General features: G+C 40.2%; 1 protein-coding gene across 23 annotated transcripts in view; it reads right to left on the reverse strand.

Moving 5' to 3' along the window:
* Positions 1-19,916, reverse strand: part of dock7 (dedicator of cytokinesis 7) — a 44,255-nt gene that overhangs the window by 7,437 nt on the left and 16,902 nt on the right. For 4 of the 23 annotated variants that reach the window (XM_051375843.1, XM_051375842.1, XM_051375841.1 and 1 more), the window contains exons 15-41: positions 18,490-18,607; positions 18,155-18,225; positions 16,570-16,708; positions 16,129-16,230; positions 15,642-15,728; positions 14,626-14,857; positions 14,166-14,330; positions 13,928-13,948; positions 13,429-13,598; positions 12,261-12,353; positions 10,447-10,536; positions 8,206-8,301; positions 7,941-8,081; positions 7,637-7,750; positions 6,867-7,034; positions 6,601-6,740; positions 6,043-6,212; positions 5,170-5,348; positions 4,897-5,079; positions 3,977-4,136; positions 3,557-3,653; positions 2,905-2,922; positions 1,722-1,818; positions 1,425-1,559; positions 1,163-1,315; positions 339-497; positions 83-183 (exon numbers count right to left, since the gene is read on the reverse strand). In XM_051375843.1, the coding sequence (XP_051231803.1) occupies positions 83-183; positions 339-497; positions 1,163-1,315; positions 1,425-1,559; positions 1,722-1,818; positions 2,905-2,922; positions 3,557-3,653; positions 3,977-4,136; positions 4,897-5,079; positions 5,170-5,348; positions 6,043-6,212; positions 6,601-6,740; positions 6,867-7,034; positions 7,637-7,750; positions 7,941-8,081; positions 8,206-8,301; positions 10,447-10,536; positions 12,261-12,353; positions 13,429-13,598; positions 13,928-13,948; positions 14,166-14,330; positions 14,626-14,857; positions 15,642-15,728; positions 16,129-16,230; positions 16,570-16,708; positions 18,155-18,225; positions 18,490-18,607 (3,399 nt within the window). The remainder of the gene's footprint in view (positions 1-82; positions 184-338; positions 498-1,162; positions 1,316-1,424; positions 1,560-1,721; positions 1,819-2,904; positions 2,923-3,556; positions 3,654-3,976; positions 4,137-4,896; positions 5,080-5,169; positions 5,349-6,042; positions 6,213-6,600; positions 6,741-6,866; positions 7,035-7,636; positions 7,751-7,940; positions 8,082-8,205; positions 8,302-10,446; positions 10,537-12,260; positions 12,354-13,428; positions 13,599-13,927; positions 13,949-14,165; positions 14,331-14,625; positions 14,858-15,641; positions 15,729-16,128; positions 16,231-16,569; positions 16,709-18,154; positions 18,226-18,489; positions 18,608-19,916) is intronic. The other 19 variants (XM_051375850.1, XM_051375848.1, XM_051375844.1 and 16 more) reach the window with 12 other exon arrangements.

A 19,916-nucleotide genomic window follows, 5' to 3' on the forward strand; every position in this document is an offset into this window, starting at 1 on the left:
ACAAGATAATGATGACCACAGTGTAGAAATACATTTGTAATCAATCGAAAGATGTTTGCTTGAGTGTGCATGTATTTTGTACCTGTACATGAGATCTATCAGCATCTCAGGGTCTTCCTGGTGCTCCTTCATCTTGACTGTGTCAGACAGGATCATGTGCAGGTTAAACACAAGGTCCTGGACCTGGAAACAAAAAGAAGTGTAGTGGAGTACATGAGTAAAATGATTCAGTGATTCAATTCAGTAAATCAATCATCAATAACAAGTTGTCAGTCAGTCAACAGTCTTCTCACACTGTAATGGACGTAAACTAAACAATTTGACAGATAACTCCGTACCTGGTCTGGGAACGTGGTCTCCCTCAGCTCCAGGTCCTCCTCTGCATAGGTAAGGATGGTCTTAAGAGAGCGACGCAGAAACTCCTCATTAAAATTCTGAGACGTTCCCACCAGCGATGAAAGAGACATGGTGACTTGCATCTTCACTCTTGCAAAGTTCTGAAAGTGCAACCACAAGAAGAAGAAAGTCAGTGGTACTGGCTATCATGTGACAGATAAAGTCTGCGAAGGAAGCACTCTGAAGAGCAGATCCCTTCCAGCTTGGAAGTAATTTTCAGAAAGGTTTGTGTGAGTCTGCCTGTTCTATAACAAAGGAAATGATGCATTCACCAGTAATTGAGCGTAAATTGGATGGCTGATTGCAGTGTTTGGTTTTGTACTAAAGTGTGTGACGTAAAGTGAAAGAAAAATAGGAATAAACAAATATGATAATCGAGAACTAGCCAACAAGCAGTAATTTAGTTCCTTATAATAACTGATGTAATTATATACATAATTATAGCAGTGCTTTTTGAAGTAATCAAATCATTTTGAACATTCTGTTCTCTAAATAAAAAGGTCTTTCAAAGCATGTGGTTTCACAAGGCTTATTAACATGTGAAGTTCAATTAGAGGTCATTTCTGGAGGCATGAGTGGTTCAGGCAACAATACTTTTAACCGTCACTACTGATACATCGTTGTAGCTCCATAAAAGCTACACTCCAGTGGTTCTTTAACATTTGCAAGCCATTATCCCAGGTTCATGAACAAATGTTGCTATTAAACTAATAAAAAACAGCTTTTAGGTTGTAAACCTTTAGTTTTTCTTGTTTGTCGTACTCACATTGCCAATCTCAAAGTTTTGCCTCATGAGCAGGTAGAGGGAGGCGCTGGCATGGGCCCTGATGGTACTTATGCTGCTGCTGCAGCTCCTCAACAATCGCAAACACAGGTCAGCACACTGCTCTGTTTCCTCCTCGAATAGCAGTTCAGGAAACTACGAAGGCAGAATGAAATGACACAATACAGTACAAGTAGGAAGTCCTGAAATAAATGCTGAGTATAACCTGATTTTAAGCACTTTAATAAAATTCCAGTAGTCTAACCTTAGACACCAGCGCCCTCTGTGTGGCAAAACAATGCTGGAGGTAGAGGGCGCTCTGGTTGCATGCCATGCTGTGGAGCAACACCTTCAGCACCCCGCCCAGGATACTCTCCTTCGACTCCGTCACTGATACCGTCTGGAGAGAGGGGGACACATACACAGTTGTTATAGAAGCATGGCGGGGTATATGTGTGCTGTGTGTGTTGGACTACATAATTTGAATGATTTTGGTATTTTGAGTACATCCATGCATGTTCGCGTTCTGCATGGGTAAATGTAGAAAGTCATGTTCATTTACCTGTACAATGATCTCCAGAGTATCAAGAATAATTATGTTGGCCTCCGTCGCAAGGTTACCATCAATAAGTGCTTCATGTTCCAGCTCTGCTCTGGTCCTACAACCAAAAATCAAGAGAACACTGTCACAAAATGATTACGACTCCCAAAGTACGATGTCAATGATGTATCATTGAATGTTGCACGAGCTTCCGGTCACCACATTCAAGCCATTGTCCATAGTCACGAACAATAAAGGAATCTTAGTGTGGAGGAAAAAGACATATGCTGAGAAGAACGTCAGACAATTTTCTTGTTTTCATAAATTTTGACTGAATATATCTTCATACAACAGCACAGTTTGTCTCTTAGTTTTACTCATATTCAAACTAATTTTATACTCTAAGATGCTCTTAACCTGCATGTAACAATCTATTAAAATGAACCACAGAAACAATGCAAGCTAATCCACATGTAGACAATTCATCCTAACCAATACCTTCCCTCACATGAGGGTTAAGAGGTTTGAAGGCCTTATGATTAACTGTTCTTCATTATTAACATGAACAGCCAGGTAGTCCATTCCTGGTTCAAAGGTGGGACACTAGGGCTAAATGTTGTAGTCTTCATGTCCTAGGTTTGAAATCATAACAGGACTGGCTTTTAGTGGCAATGCATCTACCTTTCATATTTTTCAAAAGAACAAAGAATCTATGACAAACAAGGGCTATTGCTCTTTTCTGCAGCAGCAACCACAGAGACACACGAGTCAGAACCCCAAAAACAAGAAGCACACTGGTTAAGAAGCAAAACAGACCCACTGCAACCACTACCAACCCTGAGACAGACATTGTTACCAGGACAGAGGAACTGATGGGATGGGGGATTCAGGGGTCAGAACCAGGATCAGGGGGTCTTTGTTGGTGCATTCATGTGCATTTATGAGCTTAGAAAGTTAAAATGGAGAAGAAATGAATCATAAAATGGGTGCCTCATGAGCCCAGAATAATGAACATGGGTCACCAAAACCTAAATTAATTAAGCTAAAAGTTGATCAGGATGAAATCGAATACAAACTAATAAATTCATTTTGTGTCCATTGCAACTGTCTAAATACTCACAAGCATGTGAATACACCATGAATGAGGAACTAAAGCAGGAGGGAATTCAAAAGGAGCACACAGCAAATGTGGACCATACAATACCTGACTGATCTGTGACTCCTACATAAACACACAGCAACGTGAGAGAACAAATGGAAATTAACAGAAAACAAAGGCTGGATCTGAATTTACAAAAGAACAGAGGAAAAGAAATTTCAAATAAAAAAAAGCATAGCACTGTATCTTTTGTCGCCATTTGACAAAATAAGTACAGCTCAAGTGGCATAAGATACAAAGAAGTAGTTTTTTGTTTTTGCATGCAACACATAGATCTATAGTTGGTGGGCAAACATAGACATTTTAACACTAGGTAATCATAAGTAAGTCTGATTCTAACCCTAACCCTTGATGGTTTGTATCCATTACTACATGGATGATTATTTTCACACTTTAATCTCACACTTGAAGTACACAGTACATAAGGTATTGGTTTGTTCTTCTAAATGATTGGTTGTCCTTGAGAAAATGGAAAAGACGCACACGTGGAGCTGAAGATTTAAAGTGGGGATGGACATTTTCCTACACATTTATGGATTATGTTGTGAACATCATTTGAAATAATCTGTGTGTTCCTGAGAGAAAAACAACAGAACACAGTTTAGTGGATAATAAAGGTCTTGGGATTATCTTTTAGGATTTTTCTGTGCCGTAAAGTAAGAGTTAGGAACGTGATTAAGTGTTAGAAAGCACGTACTTGTCCATCTTTTCGCTGTTTTGTCTCCAATGGGTCATGTCCTTCCTCCATCGAAGGTTCTCCTGACTGCCAAAAGCACTGCCAGATGGACTCCGCTCTACATGGTGGAGAAAGGATTATTTACTTTTTATTAGAGGTGAAACAGGGAGTGTGTACACAGTAAAACGTGACTGAATTTGGCTGAATCTACACTATTCAAAAAGGTACAGTTGTATCCATGTGATGTCTATAATGCAGGATATGGTCTGTATTTCACGGTTTGTTTGTTTTTGTTAAAGCCACACAATCTGTTACTTATTTTGGAGTTTTTTTGTTACAGCTGTATTTGCGTTTGTTTATTTATGGTTCTGTGTGTGCTCTCAAGATATGCAGTTGTTTGAGTGCATGTGTGAGCATGTACCAAAAACCATGTGACCCTACCTAGCTGTCCCCGGCTCCGTCGCACCATCTCCTGTCTGGCCCCGATGCTGCCCAGTATGGCCTCCTCCAGCTTGGCCTTCATGTCTTTAGACTTCTTAAAGGTCAGGCTGTTCATTCGTTCAAACGCCTTCTTCCCCTGCATGGTGAACACAACATGGGCCTTGTATCCATGAGGCAGAGGGTGAGTGAACGGACAGAGAAAACAGCGGGGAAGTTATTTGCAGCACAGCACTCAGCAAGCAAAGCAGGTTAGTAGTATAAAAGGAAATGTGCAAGCAAAAAATGCAAAGAGCAAGGAGCACAGCATAAACAGCTTGAAATACAGAGACAGAAATAGATGAGTATAGCATTAAAAGAAGCAAGTTGTCTGCTTTAATTCTATCACTATATTGAGTAGCCAAAGCATATTAACCGCAGAGAAGCTTATGTTCTGCATGGAAGAGGATAGTGCCATATACAGAAGATTAAAACAAAATAAAAACAAATGTGAATATATGTGGGCTTGTTCAATGTGGGCAAAAAAACAAAGTTATTGCTGATGATGACTGACATCTGTGAGTACTAGTATTCTGTTTCTTGTTTCTTTTCTACAACTGTGCACCCAAGTGCTAAAGATTTGGAGCTGTGTGCAGTGCTACTTTTCATTATGTTTGAACTGTGTGGTTCAAACGTTTTTCTGGTTAGAATTTTCTATTTGTTTACTCCTCGTATGAAGGCAGATATGAGTATAGTATTAAAAAATATCAGCTGGCCAAATTCCTTATTTGTGGGATATAAATGTAGAAGAAGGTACAGTGAAGAGGTGGGCATACTCATACATACTGCTGATGCTCCAACTCTGTATTCCCATGGCAACAATATGGTTAGTGGTTAATCACTCTGACTTGTCAGTTAGTGAGTGTATTCACTATTGATGTTACCTTGTACTCGAAGCAGGAGACGCAGAGGTAGAGGAGATCCAGCAGGCGGTTGAGCTGGGACACTGACAGGTCTGTGAACCACTTCTGTAATACCAGCTCGTCAGCATTCTTCAGCACCCACAGCAGACAGATGAGCAGACTGCGACTTGACTCGGCCGAGAAGCTACCGTGCTGACGACTTGCCTGGAGAGATGGACCAGGAGGAATGATGAAGGACAGACCACAGTGGGACAAAAACAACACAAAGAGGTATGATAAGAAACAGGGACTTACCTGCGAGTTGAGCAAAAAGCTGCTTGGTCGGGACATTGGGGACGGGGTGGATGTGCCTGCTATCGCCATGGCGACAGTCTGGTTGATCAGACTGTTACCCTCTCCCTCTGCCTCTTCTCCACTGCCGCCCATCGCTGCCCCCTGGGGACCGCCTGGCCGACCCCACTGGTTATGGGACTCTAGTGACAGAAAAATGAGACAAAAGAAAATTAACCAGTTAATTGAGTTAAAGACAATATAGTAATAAGAAGATTTGGACTAAAGGTCTTAGTGGGGTGTAGGACCACGAGCTCTGTGAATGTTATCAAGACAGAAAGAGTAGGGGTCAAAATTATTGAAAGGAAAAACCTCTATTGACCAATCCCCCCGCATTTGGAAACATGACAGTTGCTGTTTGCATACTCTGTCTGTACTGAACATTTATGAATGGTCATTTGAATACAAGCTCAGGGTCTAGGGAAGACAGGTTTGCCATTGGGTAGGTATGGGGTTAAAGGAGCGATAATGTACGAGGGATGAACTGAGGTTTGAGATCAGCTGGTACAGTACGTTATGTTAGGGTGCAACATCCTTTGCAGGTCAAATGATAACCTTTTGAGTTTCAAAGGATATGCTCTTAAAGGTCACAATGTAACTTTAGGTTATTTGGGATTTCACCACATTATGTCTCAACCAGCCTTATTGCCACAATGTTGCATGACTCATTCTCAACTGTTTCAATTAAGGGACATCTGATAAGAGTGCTGCTGACTGGACAGTGGGAAGAAACCAGGTGACTACAACAGAAGACATGTTTGACAGTTGAAGTCAAACAATAAAAATAAAGATGCCAAACATTAAACTACTACATTCAAAGTAGCTCCTAATCTTTACCTGTAAAGTCATGCAGCTGTGGCAGTGTTTCCATGACAATGCCAATGAGAGGCAGGTAGAGCATGGCGACTCGGGCCTTGACCTCAGGATCGGCATAGCGAGGGTCAGAGTCATGGCTGGACAGGAGGTTATGAACGACACTTACCACTTTCTTATGTAGGCCAAACATCCTACGGTGAAAAAAGAAAAAAAAACAAAGGGAACAAAAACATACATTATTTCATTTAAAGTGTAAAAAGCAAAATGGGTGAGATAACAAGAGACATTACTCGCAATAAGGTAATAATAATAACCATAACTCACTCCTATGCTTATACAGGCTTATCTCTCGCCAACCGAAACAGAGACTCTAACCTGAAAATATCACTTTCCTTTCTCTATAATACTTGACAGTTTATTGGCTAGACACCCAGCACACACAGACAATGACACCCATCCATAAAGATAACAGGTGAAGACCTTTCATTACCATTCTTTAATCCCTGAAACTCAGCCATAATTTTGATCATTCAACTCGCCCTCCCTCACAATCTTCGTAAATGTAGCAAGCATGCTCACCCCTCATTTTCTGGGTCCAGTATAACAGACAGTTCAGATAGTACCAGTCCAGCTAGATAGTGTTGCTCTCTGAAGGGGACAGACAACTCAAACATGTTGGCTATCTTTTGGTCTTGGACATGTGTGGAGAACCCAGAGCTCTGTGGGAGAGAGAACACAGAACATCCCAAGATTAACTGAATTAATTCATTCATTTTATAGTACAGGACTATATGATGTCTTTTTGTGTGCATGTTTCAATTTCCCTACACAACTTTTGGTCTGACCTGTGAGGTTGCTGAAGACACAGAGGGGGAAGGTGAGGCAGGCGGGGTGAGCAGACTGCAGGGCAGGTTGAGGGTGACGTAGTGTTCGTGGCTGCAAACGATTCTCAAGAAATCAAGCCTCAAAGACTCCAGGGTTGGGTTCTGCAGAGCGTAAAGCTTTGTGGACACCTGGAGAGTGAAAACAGTACACTTTATTGAATATTTTTAAAGAAAATACTTAGAATGTATTATAGCCACACAAATACAGAATGGGAGTATGCGTTGTCAAAAGAGAACAATGAAATCTTGAAATATTATCACAAATTAGTCCTTAATGTATTCTTAGGGCCTTGAAGAAACTCAAAATGCTCTATTTATAAATCTTAAACTGATCACAAGACTCAGCATGAAAGGTATGTGTCACAGCACCAGAATAGGACAATATCTTGATGTAGCTTCCAAAAACAACCCATAATAATGAGCTTATGGGGAGTCACACAAATCAATTTGCATATTCCTCAAGTCAGCTTTCTCTTCACTCATACTAATACTGTTAAAATTATATTATCTTTTATCATAAAGAACAAGGGTTGGTGCCAAAATTGTGTTTTTAGATGTTTCAGTGACTTTGATTTTTGACCACCAAATTCTAATCAGTTCCCCCTTGAGTCCTTGTGGACATTTCTGCAGAGTTTGAAGAAATTCCCTTGTTTCGTTTTTGTTTTGTTGAGGCATTTCTGAGATATTGTGTTCACAAGAATGGAACGGACAGACAGAAATAAGGCATTTACCTGTTTCCAGTATGCTCTGATTAGGGTGAAGACAAAGCCTCGATCCATGACTGACAGCAAATCATTGAGGAAGAAGGCCAGACTGGTGTTTAGTCTCTCCACCAACTCTAGATCCTGATTGGAAGAGATACACACATCTTATAAAGTTTCCAGAGCTGGCAGCTTGGACTGTGCCACATTATCAAACGTGTCAAATACAGTACACTGATCGGTTTTAAACTGTAATTTGTGAAATTCAGATATTCCCTGACTTCTCTTGTATGCATTTAGTCTCTAGACCACCATGATACAGGCCCTTGCTTACCTTTTGGAAGCGAGACACAATGTCGCCAGCGATGGTGCTGACCAGGGCTGTGATGTCATCCATGAAGCGTTCTGGGAAACGGTTCTTTCTGGGTGACTCTAAGCGTTCAGTGAAGTACAGATGGTGGATTATGCTCTTTACCTGTGGTAGAGGTGTTAATTTGGATAAAACACAAGAAACGGTCATGGAAAAAGTACAGCACTGTGATGACTGATCAGAAAAGGTAGTCAAAGCAGTTTTTAGATGTAAAAATGTTGTTTCCTACCATGAGTTCAAAGAAAAACCAGGCCTGTTGCAGAGCGCCCTCCCTGACGCTTCCACTGCTCACCACCCACTGAAGGGCCAACTCCTCGTGGAAGAGCTGAATAGAACAGGAAAGTAGGAAACAAAGACAAAGTGGAGAGGGAGGGACGGAGAGGGAGCGGCAGTAAAGCCAGACAGAGAGAATGTGAGGCACCAGGAGAAGTATCACTGCACATCTTAAAATATACGTAGGTCTACATGTTGTGAAAAGATTATTCAGTGAAAATACTGTTAACTGGATTCCAAAGTGTATTTACTTAATGGGGGATATGACATGAAATAAAAGTTAAGCAGGTTTAGTTAAAAAAGATTAGCAACTCTAACATTCTCTATGTTAAAAACAATACAGTCCGGTAGAGTTCCTGTGCCCCCAACACTGAAAATTAAAATTAAAAACAAATTGAGGTTTTACCAAAAAACATTATATATACACAAGTTACAGTAAGGGTTACCAAATACTAAACAAATACATTTAAAATCATACAATATAAATTGCAGTCGTGTGCAACATTTTTTATGAGAAATTATGAAAAATGCACTCTTATCCCCATGCAAATGATAGCTGTCATAATGCAAGTTCCTGACGATGGTATAAACGGCTGAAAATATTTTCCTGTGTAATGGATGTGCATAGATTTTTGCATGGAGAGAAGTACTTATTTTTCTTAATTTCTTTTAGGCACTATGCATTAATAACTTTATTTAGGTGTGTGTTATTGTACAAAACCAACATCCAACAGAGTCTGGTTAACACATTGGCTCTTGTCCAGAGTCTGGCAAGTCTTCCTTAAATCATGCTGACATATTATAAAGATCAGAGAGGGGCAAGACCTGTTTGATATCTAATCATTGCTACTTCTTTAAAGTTGTTAGAAGTGACAACTGAGTGTTGCTCAGTATAAACTAAAGAGCAAACTCCATAACCACCTGTTTATACTTGGTATATTTAGTGGTCATGGGTGATGCCTCCCCTTCTGTGGCCCCTTTGACCTGTGCTGTTCCCCAAGGGTCCATCCAGTGTTGCTGCCACTTGGGCACAATATATAGTACCACTGTTATGCAGATGACACACAAATTTATGTCCAATTAAAAACCAGTGAAGATGGAAATTTTAATCATCTTTTAACCTATCTATCAGGAATAAAGTGCTGGATGTCCCGACCTTGGTTCCCCAAGGTCCATCCCTGCTCTACAGAGAAATTTTGGATCCTGTTGGTGAAGTATAAAGCCTGCAGCCAGAACCCTGATGATTAGTTTTAGAATTGATTTTAAGATTTTACTACCTATAAAGTACTTCATGGTTAAGCTCCCACCTACATTGTTGAATTGCTTCAGCTCCTCAGCAGGGCTCTGCTGGCTGCATCCAGGCTCAGGACCAAAGGCGACCATGCTTTTGCAGTCAAAGCCCCTGTGCTCTTGAACTCCCTGCCCAAGACTTTCTGCTTCTTTGACATCTTTTAAATCACTTCTTAAAATATATCTTTCTAAAAAAGCATTTTAGTCATTCTAGGACTTTTAATTTCCCTACATGTTTTATCTATTATATCGGTATTGCCGGTCTTACCATATATTAGCGATGGGTACTTTGTGCTTTTCATTTTGTATCTTATAATTCTTTTAATTGTTTAAAACTATGTTTAACTACTATGTATCTGCTTTATTGTAGGTTCTGATTTTTACTGATGGGGGTCTTTTATTCTTTTTTTAATACTACCTCATTTTGTTGTGATTTTATTTCTCTGACTTTATTTTGCCTTATTGCCTCCTGGAATGTTTTTAACCCTGGTTCCGACAATGGAAGGCACTTAGTAACTTTGTTTTGAAATGTGCTATATAAATAAAATGTATTATTATTATTATTATTATTATTATTATATTAATACCTGGTACAGTATCTCTGTCTAAACCAAACACACATGCACTCAATGCCTGAGTGAATAGTGTGCAAAGAAAGGAGACTTCCCAGACTAAGTTAGCCAGATAGCAATACCCAGACTACGACCAACATTCATGTCACATCAAAAACTCCTTGAGACATTCAGAACATGAGGCAGATCGGGTACATTCAGCATTCAACAAGACTCCACAACCACAAAATACGACATCAATCAATCCAGAGGCACACATTCACAGACAAGACAGGTGAGGAGGCGAGTAAAGAGGTGGGCGGGGTTGGCTCCTCCCCCAGTGCAAGTGGCTCTACCTTTTTTGTGGGCAACCGTCCTGTTAAAGTTTGCAAGAAACTGGCGCTCTCAGTGTGCGAAGACATGCGATTGCCACAGCGCTCCATGGCCTATGGGTGGGATGAATGGAACGGTGACAACAAGGTTAGTGGAGGAGCAACGGGAGCGTGGGGTTGCACCTTTTTCCTCAGCACACAGGGAAAATGTGTCTGCTAGGTCACCCACACACACACACACACACACACACACACACACACACACACACACACACACACATGCACGCTACACACCTTTGTGATCTCTTGCACACACTTGTCATACATGGAGACACAGAACAATTAGACACTGGACACAGCCACAACATTAAGTGTAGTACCCATAATCTAAAACAGTCAGATAACATTGGTAGTTTGAGTACCTTAAAGGAGGGATGCAAAATGGCTGTAAAACAGGCAATGAGTTCAAGTAAAGAGATTGTATTGGTTTTCGTTTCTTGATCTTACAGCCATTGATTAATGGTGAGCCATTCCGCATCCCTCCGGATAAATACAATACTTCAGACATGTAAAATGGCATAAGACAATAAAACATCCTACAATATTAAAGATATTATTATTGGTAGGTAGAGTAACATAATGTCCCATCCCAGGTTGACAATGTACGTGCTCTGTCAGTGGTGGCACAATTCATTTAATATTGTAATCTGTAATTACAATATGGAGAATTAATTTTAGCTTGATATTCATAATATCGGAGATGTGAATTAGTGACAAACATACATACACAAACATAGATTTATGCGATGACAACTTAAAATGACAGAGGACATGACATCACATGAAGATGGAAAGTGAAGCTGACAAAGACATCACACATGTAGACAGACACACACTCACTCTCAGATATACCATGCTCCAGTGACAAAGTGAATGCTATGTAGGTTTAGTAGAAAGTCATGCAGGGATACTAGCTGAGCGTGAAGACTATGAGGTTAAAGCAGAGAGAGTGAATAATTGTGGTAGAAGCAGAAAAGAAGAAAAGGAAATCATAGATCAATGAAAAGATAAAATGAATGTAAAAAACAACATCTACTCTACTGATGAAGATGATTTCTAACACTACTCCTTTTCTCTACTACTCCAAAAATCCTGTGAAATATACAGACACAAAAAGATCACAGTGTGTCTTGGTTTAACCGTAACTGATCACTGTAAACCCAAAATGTCAGGCAAGCTTGACAGAAAGAAAGCAAGGCCAACAATGTTCAAGAAATTGCTGCCATGAATAACTGGGAAACTGGCTCTGAAATATTTGGATTTAGACTATGTGTCTTTTCGTGCAAGTACTGAGAAAAAGGGAGGTGTTAGATACGTAAATAAGTTAGAGGGATGATGCCTGAGACACCAGCATGAGAGATAGAGGGTCATGGAGGCGGCTGTGATTCCCATGTATGGGATCATGGTAGGGTTGTGATTTTAACTTTACCAGAATACTGTAATATTGCGAAGTTTTGGTCTTTTATGTCTTTGTGTTAACCTAGTCACTAGGAATCTCTCTACTCTGCAGAAACGTAGATGGTTGGCAATCATAGAAGTGTCACTTAAAATTCCTCCACAATCGGATATGAGCATAACAACAGGATATAAAAATGGAAACTTTGAAATACTTATAAGGGAGGATATGGATTGCCCCGACCTTCGCCGTTCTTTCGGTAACTTTAGCAAAGTACACAAATAAACCAAAACTCCAAATATCCCAATATCCCTTCAATGTGAATAGGGTGAGTTGTTTTTGCAGTGAGGCAAAGTGGAGGACGGGGCATTCATAAAACCACCTGCATGGTTTCTGGAGCGGACCCAGGGCTGGATCCCCAGGGGGCACTCTTACAGCCCATGGTGTTCACCCACGAGTTGGAGCGGTCTAAGCCCTAGGCGTGCCAAGGTCAAAGGACACAAGGCAGGCAGGAAGCAAGGGAATGAGCGAGCAGCACGGGGGAAGGAGGAGGGAAGGAATAATGACAGGTTAAAGAGGTTCAGAGGTCAGGACTGCTGGAAGATGCCAAAGGACCAAAAAAAGGTTAGCTGTCAGTAAATTAAAAATCCAAATCATCACCACAGAGGAGCAAAGCACATAGGTTATCTCTCTCCCTTTCTCTGTCTCTGTAAGAAATAACTTTCTCTCCCTCAGAGACAAGAGAAGAAAGGTTTAGTTAAGTATTAGCAGCAAAGGGAACATACGTCAAACAAGGGGCTGCATTCAGTCACTGCTCAGGTAGTTTTGGGTTAAATAAAAAATGTCTGAAGTAGGACATCACAAATTATACAAGACAAAATACATGACAACACATAATTTAAACGAAATAAGAAGAAACAAAGAAAACCAGTAGAGACTGACAAGAGTAAGCAATTCTTGATGTCTTCAAAAGATATATGACTATTGAAACAATGTGCTCTTGTATCTTCTTGACAGCATCTGCCTTCTGATGTGACCATAAACTAAATGTCTCTTATGCCTTTCACAACCTGCAAACAGTGAGCATTGTGTGTTTATGCGTATGTGTGTGTGTCAGGTTGCTGTTACAGGGGTTAGAGAGATAAGATGTCCAATCTTGTGTTTACGCATTGGCTATACAGTTTACATGTTGATAAAGTAGTCCCCCGGGTCACTGTGCACATGCAAGGCCTCTGCCTTGATGTGGGTTAAGATCTATATGCATGTCTACAATAAATCACAAATAAAGAGAGCTACTGGACTACAGCAATGTTAAATATTTAACTCCGATATCTGACATCCACAGGCAGTGTGGACAAGCCAAATATTGCAATAGGGCTAAACTGCAACCATTAATAGCAACGCCTGCTGGTTCTGTCTACATTAGGACCACCTGTGAGAGTTTAAGCGCCTCTTTCATGCATTAACAGAAAATCGACTGAACTCTAAAAGAACTGAGATAAAACAAGTTTGAGCCTTATGTTTAACCAAAGACGATTGGATGACCTTACCTTGCTGCCAATGATGGACCGGACCTCATCGTCAGGAGAGGTGGGTGTACCAGAGATGTCAGGGTTACTGTTGCTAAGGCTACGGGAGCGGTTGAGGTTGAGGCTGGCTGGTCGAACAGCTGAGCGAGCCATGGTGGCATAGTGAACTGAACCTCCCAACCCTCCGGGACCTGGGACAAGACACAGAGGAGGGAAAATTTACTTTAACTTTGTCCCCTATACCCACATTTAAATTGGTACCAACCCTGCCTCTTATCAAAAAGCGAATCTACTCAAACACTTCATCTTGCATGTAGTGAGCACACAGAGTAGTACCCAGTAGTTCCTCATTTTTTTTATTCATAAATGATTAGCAACCAATGTGTCTTGACAGTGGATGGTTGCTGGGAATCATGTATGACACATCAAATGCTCTAATATTAAACTACGGGTAATTTTAATTTAAGAGGGAAGAACAATTGCACACAGATTAGGATGTACAGTGGTGGGCCATATCTACCTGTTACAGATGAGTTGGGGTCTGTGTTGGGCAGGCAGAAGACAAAATAGATGTGGGAAGAAAAAGGCAAAACATAAAAGAAATAGAAGAAGAAAAATTATGGCAGGTAGGTTTGATAATAGACACCCAGTGAGGATGAGTTGGGGGTTGGATGAAGTTAACTTAAAAGGAGAAAACAGAAAAACAGACATAGAATAAAGAAAATATGAGGTGGTAAACTGTTTTGAAAGTAAAATACCTGGAGAGGGCGAGTTGGGGTCATTGCTGGGCAAGCGGAAGACGTAGTGGATATAAGAGGACAGAAGACCGTTGCGGCCATGCATGTCCTGGCTGGTGTCCAGGTACTTATGCAGCCGGTTCACTATAGATGCCATGACCTCGAATGATGCCTGGCCCAGATTCACTAAACACACACACACACACACACACACACACACACACACACACACACACACACACACACACACACACACACAAAAAAAAAAAAAAAAAAAAAAAAAAAAAAAAAAAAAAAAAAAAAAAAAAAAAAAAAAAAGGAGGTACAGACCAAAGCAAAGTGACACGTGTAAAAATACAGACATCAATTAGGAGTACAGTATATACACACAGAGTTACAGTGTATGTATGTGCCCACGCAAATCCCTTTTTAGTCCCTTTCTATGTCCAAGCTGTTTTAAAATCACAGTACAATATCATACCTATCTGCCCAGCAATGACTGGCGGCCGCACTACAAGCAACACCAACTTGTCGAGTAGAAGGTGAAGGAATCGAACCACTGGCTCCAGCTGGGAAGAGTTGAGCGCAGCAATGCTGGACTTAAGCTCGGCCTCCAGGTTGTTCTCCATGATGCGCATGTCTCCTATCCTGACTGGGAACATGTGCTCGTCTAGAGCATGTACCAAGGCAAAGAACTTATCCAGGTACTGATCCTAGAGAGGGTGAGTTGTAGGGGTGGGGGTGCAAAGGAGAAATTAGAAATTTGTTGGCAACACAAATTCAAGACAATGCAGAAAAGGGTATACACAAAGACATGGATGGTAAAGAAACAAAAGATAGATAGAGAGAGAAAGGATGAAGATGGATGGAGAGAAAAGAAAAAAACATAACAGTGTTAAAGGCACAGAAAGGTGGAGGAGAAAAAGGGGGAAAGGAGTCGATAAACAAAAGTAAGCTTGGATCTTCTCGTCTGTAAGTTGGCTCACCAAGTGGAAACCACAAAACGAACCTTACTGCGAGAACACAGTAGAATCCAGCAAGTCTAATCTGCGCCAGGAGCAGTGATTTATGAGCACATTAGTCCCAGTTAGGCTCCTAGGGACCACAGTCAAGCCCTCTACACTCTGGCCGACACAGAGATGGAGTAGACCCCAGTAAATTACTGGTGAGGCGAGCTTCACCCACTAATGAACTGGTGGCAGGGTGGAATTACTGTCTAAATTTTAAAAACACTGTGTTTGTTTCTCTTTAGTGTAATTGAAATTTTAAATAACCTGTGGGTGATGCTTATGGACATCATTATATGGCAATTGATATTACATAAAAACACTTATTAATTCTTATTCTTATTTAAGTCTTTAATCTTCCAGCAGCATTTTCCCTCTGCTCAATATATCCAGATGATAACAGATAAGATGAGACAGAGTACAGAGGATGAGAGGAGATGAAGGTTAATACACAAATTCCCCCAAACACTATTGTATACAGTACTGTTACCTGCGTGTGGATGGTTGAAACAGTCACCACTTCCACATTAAATACTCCTCGATGGTTGTCCACCCACTTCATCCCTGGAAGAGGAACCTGGAATACAATAATACCAGAGTAACCCTGCTGCACTGGCAAAACGAACATTTTCAAGCAGCGCAAATAAACGATTGGTCACTCTGCGTGGAAGGCTGCGATCCTTCTTAAATTAAAAAGGTTTAAAGGCTGTCCGAAGCCTTTCCATTTCACCCTTTTTATATTACAAAGGGTACTCCAGGACTCTCTGACAACATGCTGGAGCATAATATATTTCTCAAAAACACAATCATTTGATTGTGCTCAACACTTTACCTGGGTTGCCTGAGACACATCAATTCTTTACCATACATAAAAAAAAAATGGTACATATTTCCTACATTTATACCTTTTTCCTTTCTTTAAATAATTAATTCATACTTTAAAAACACAACATGAATATAAAAAAAATGTGTCATACATCTGGTGAGAGGACAGAGTAGGATTGTGGTGGTTTTTCCAGAGATACAGGCAGACAGAAGTGTCCCGTCCGCAGACGCCCATTCTGCAGCATGGGGATCCACTGGCGGAAGAGGAAGAGAAAAACAGATCAAAAGAGGACAAAAAACACACAGAGGATATTATTTTGCATTTAGTATACATTCTAAATTTGCTGTGATATCTTTAATGCTTCACATGTAAACTTAAAACTGTGTGTCTTTTTCACAAGACAAGAACAGTCTGTGACTGTGTGGAAGAGAGAACCACCCTAACTGTGTGTAACACAGGCGTGAATGAGTATGTCAAGTTTACACCTACGCTTGCATGAACACTGCAGAAGTGAGCGCACAAACAGCTGTGAACTAAAACCACAGTAACAGCCTATGTGGTCATTGCAGCCGTACGTGTAACTGTTACCTACCGTGTATCCCACTGGGGTCTCCAGTGGTGTGTTCTGCTTCTGCTGGCAGCTGACATGGTAAAAGGTGAAGAGAATATGGTGGTGGTCCGACAGGGAGGCAGGCAGCTTGATCTTGACCTCATCATGAAAGTCAGGGGATCTGTTCATTAGTACAATTAGTAACAATGATATGAAACTATTCAACAACAGTATTACAAGCTCCTTTACATTCAATAAATAGATAGAATAGGGAAGACAGTCACCAAAAATAGATTAGTTTCCAAACTACATAAAAACAAGTCATGTGGTTCAGGCAGTCATCTCAAGGGCATTGCACTTACACATTCCAGTTCTAATTATATCCACATTGACTATGGATCTCCCATTGCCTGAACTAACTATATAAACAAAACAATGTCTCGCTTTAGACAAAGCTTCTGCTGGATGGATAAAAGTTCAGTTTTTACCCATTAAAAGTCTCTTTTTTTGCATCAAGGCTGAGACGGTGCAACTACCTGTCTCTACTGATTGCCTGTTTTCTGGTCAATGCTGATGTAAACTCCATAGAACATGTTTTTGAATAGGACACAGTCAGATAAATATCTATAGGGTCCTCCCACTACTTTACCAGAGGACATTTACAAGACAAATTCAAAACTACTGAAAAGTTTTTTCTCATGCTTTAAGATAACAGCTAGACAGACATACATACTAGCTACAGACTTGCATATTTAGTACATTTTCATCCATCCAAATCTATTTAAATCTTTATCTATTCTATTTACAGTGCATTTATAACTTGAAAACCTTTGTCTCAAGACAAAGCAGGGGTTCAGAGTGAAAGTCAAGTAATCTAAAAAAAAAGAAATTACACAACACATCATAAGTCACTTCAGCTGAATTCTTTATAGTCCCCCAGGAGGAAACAAACAACAGCAGGCTCATCAACAAACTCACTAGGATCGCCTTAAGGCTGGAAATGACTAAATCTGCTTAAAAAGGTCACAGAAGGGCCCTCATTTCTCATGGGAACAAACATTTTGGTTATGGACCAGAAAAAGAAAAATCCTCAAGGCGAAAAAGCACTAGAAGCCACTTTTACCACAATGGAAAAGATAATGGGTTATTGGCTGAGCACAAAGGTGAATTTGTTGAGTGGAATTCAGACTGTAATTGACCATTACCAATAAGCACATCTAAGGTCTGGATTAAGTCCTGGTGCATGATTATCCTAGTCACAGTGGCACATTATTCACAGGTTGATTAATTTTAGCCTTGAAGGTGTGACCCTTGGGTGACAAATGACAAACCGCTGGATGTCGTAAAAAAAAAAAAAAAAAAAAAAAAAACACCTAATAGTGGTGATAAAATATTAGAGACCCCTCAGCTCTTCTGTCGAGATGGAAGAAACTTGTCCCGAGGACACCACTTAACAACATCCAGAAGGTTGACACAACCCATTCTTTAATTAATGCCATCAAAGGTATGTATATTAGGTCAAAATGTTTGGATATTTGAATTAGTTTTACCTCCATTTCATAATCATCACAATCGCAGGTTCCCTACTGCACTCTGAACAAAAGATGCCAAAAGAGAAAGAACTTACCTGTTATGGTACACCACAGCAGTATAGGCTTCTTTAGCGAAATCTGCACAACTGGACTTCCCAAATATCACCTTAGGGATAAAAAAAATATATATATATTAAGCCATGTTAGAATTAATTATGACTCTTTGTCAACATGCATTTACCCAGAGCATATTTGTAGAATAATGCGGTGTTGTTACATTGCTTTTACCAAACACCACTACATTAAACCAGTGTTTTCACTTTACCATCAAAAGGTAAAAGTCATTAGTTGTCAACATAAAAGGACATACAACTAGGAAGGCTCACTAAACTATATTCAAAAGCAAGAATTGTTTCTCATCACGGCATACCGGCATTGCATTGTTTGGATCCTCTCCATTCATAAATTGCACTTTGACTGTGATGTTGCGGGCAGAGCCTTGGCGGTTGGCAAAGTTAAGACTCTGAGGGTTCACATACAGCAGATTCCTAAAAGACAGACATGGATCATCATTTACACTTTTTCATTACATTCCTTCCAAACCATAGGAATGGAACAAAAATGCATATAGCAGAATTACAGCTTTAAAATACATGAGTTATATGGCTTCCACTAATAACTGTTTTTGAAATAAACAGGGGAGTTTAGCATCCATACAACATCTAATAAGGCTGCATAGTAACTTATCAGATACATAAAATACATATGGGGAGTTTCAGTGTAGATGGCTATTTGTCGAAAATGATTGATGATTATCCCCATCAATCATAAACTGTAAAGCCAGTAACATTAAAGAAAACAGTTTTGCATCATCACACCAACCAGGATAAACCTCTCTGCAATGTGTAACATAAACTTACAGTGGACAGCACTTTGTTGAGCGCTGGTCAAGAGTTAACCATCATGAAAATAACATGACATAACATTACATTATGTAACAGCAAATGTTTTCCTGGCATAAACTGTATGGTGGGTCTGCATTGATTCTGCCTCACAACTTTACAGTTAAAATATGTTAACGTCTTGTGAGAAACAAAACTACTGTACTGTACAAAACACTGGTTGCTAAACTGTTGGGAAGGGGGAGGACAATGGGAAGTGCAAAGTAACCCACGATCACCTGACAAACCACAATGACGTAAACAAGTCTGTAGGGGATGGCCCCACAGAGACCACAGCTGGAACCACAACTGACAAGGAAGCGTGGGAATCTTTCTGATGATTAGATTAGTTACCACCCATCTAGCATGTCCTAACAATGATAATGGAAGCTTTTAAGTGGGTTGTTGAATTTGAACTGAAATAGACCCCAAGATAACTTTACTGTGGCAGATCTGAAATACCCATATAAGCACAAATAGCAGTATCACTGATTGGTCAGTTCTTCTCATCAGATTCAACTAAGGTTAATCAGTACACATGAGTACTGTGAAAGCAAACTCTGTATGGCAAACTCTACAGGTCTCCCAATATAATCCCAATTTTCAGATAATGGCTACTCACCTTCCCTATTTAGAGCGTCGTGGCTACATAAGGGTTTTATTGTTTAATCAGAATCAGAATCAGAAATACTTTAATAATCCCTGGGGGGAAATTACTTTTAGGGGGGGAGGAAAAGGGGGAGAAACAAGAGGACTCTAAACACAGTGGTGCCACCTGATTTTTTTCAACGGGGTGACAAGATGGGTCCACTGAAAACATTGGGGTGGCACACCAAAATCAAATGCCAAGGGGAGGGGTCGGAGTTCAAAAGCAGAATATAGCTATGGATACAGAAACATAGACAATTGAAAAATA

The sequence above is a fragment of the Dicentrarchus labrax genome, unplaced genomic scaffold, assembly GCF_905237075.1.
Source record: "Dicentrarchus labrax unplaced genomic scaffold, dlabrax2021, whole genome shotgun sequence".
Lineage (NCBI taxonomy): Eukaryota > Metazoa > Chordata > Actinopteri > Moronidae > Dicentrarchus > Dicentrarchus labrax.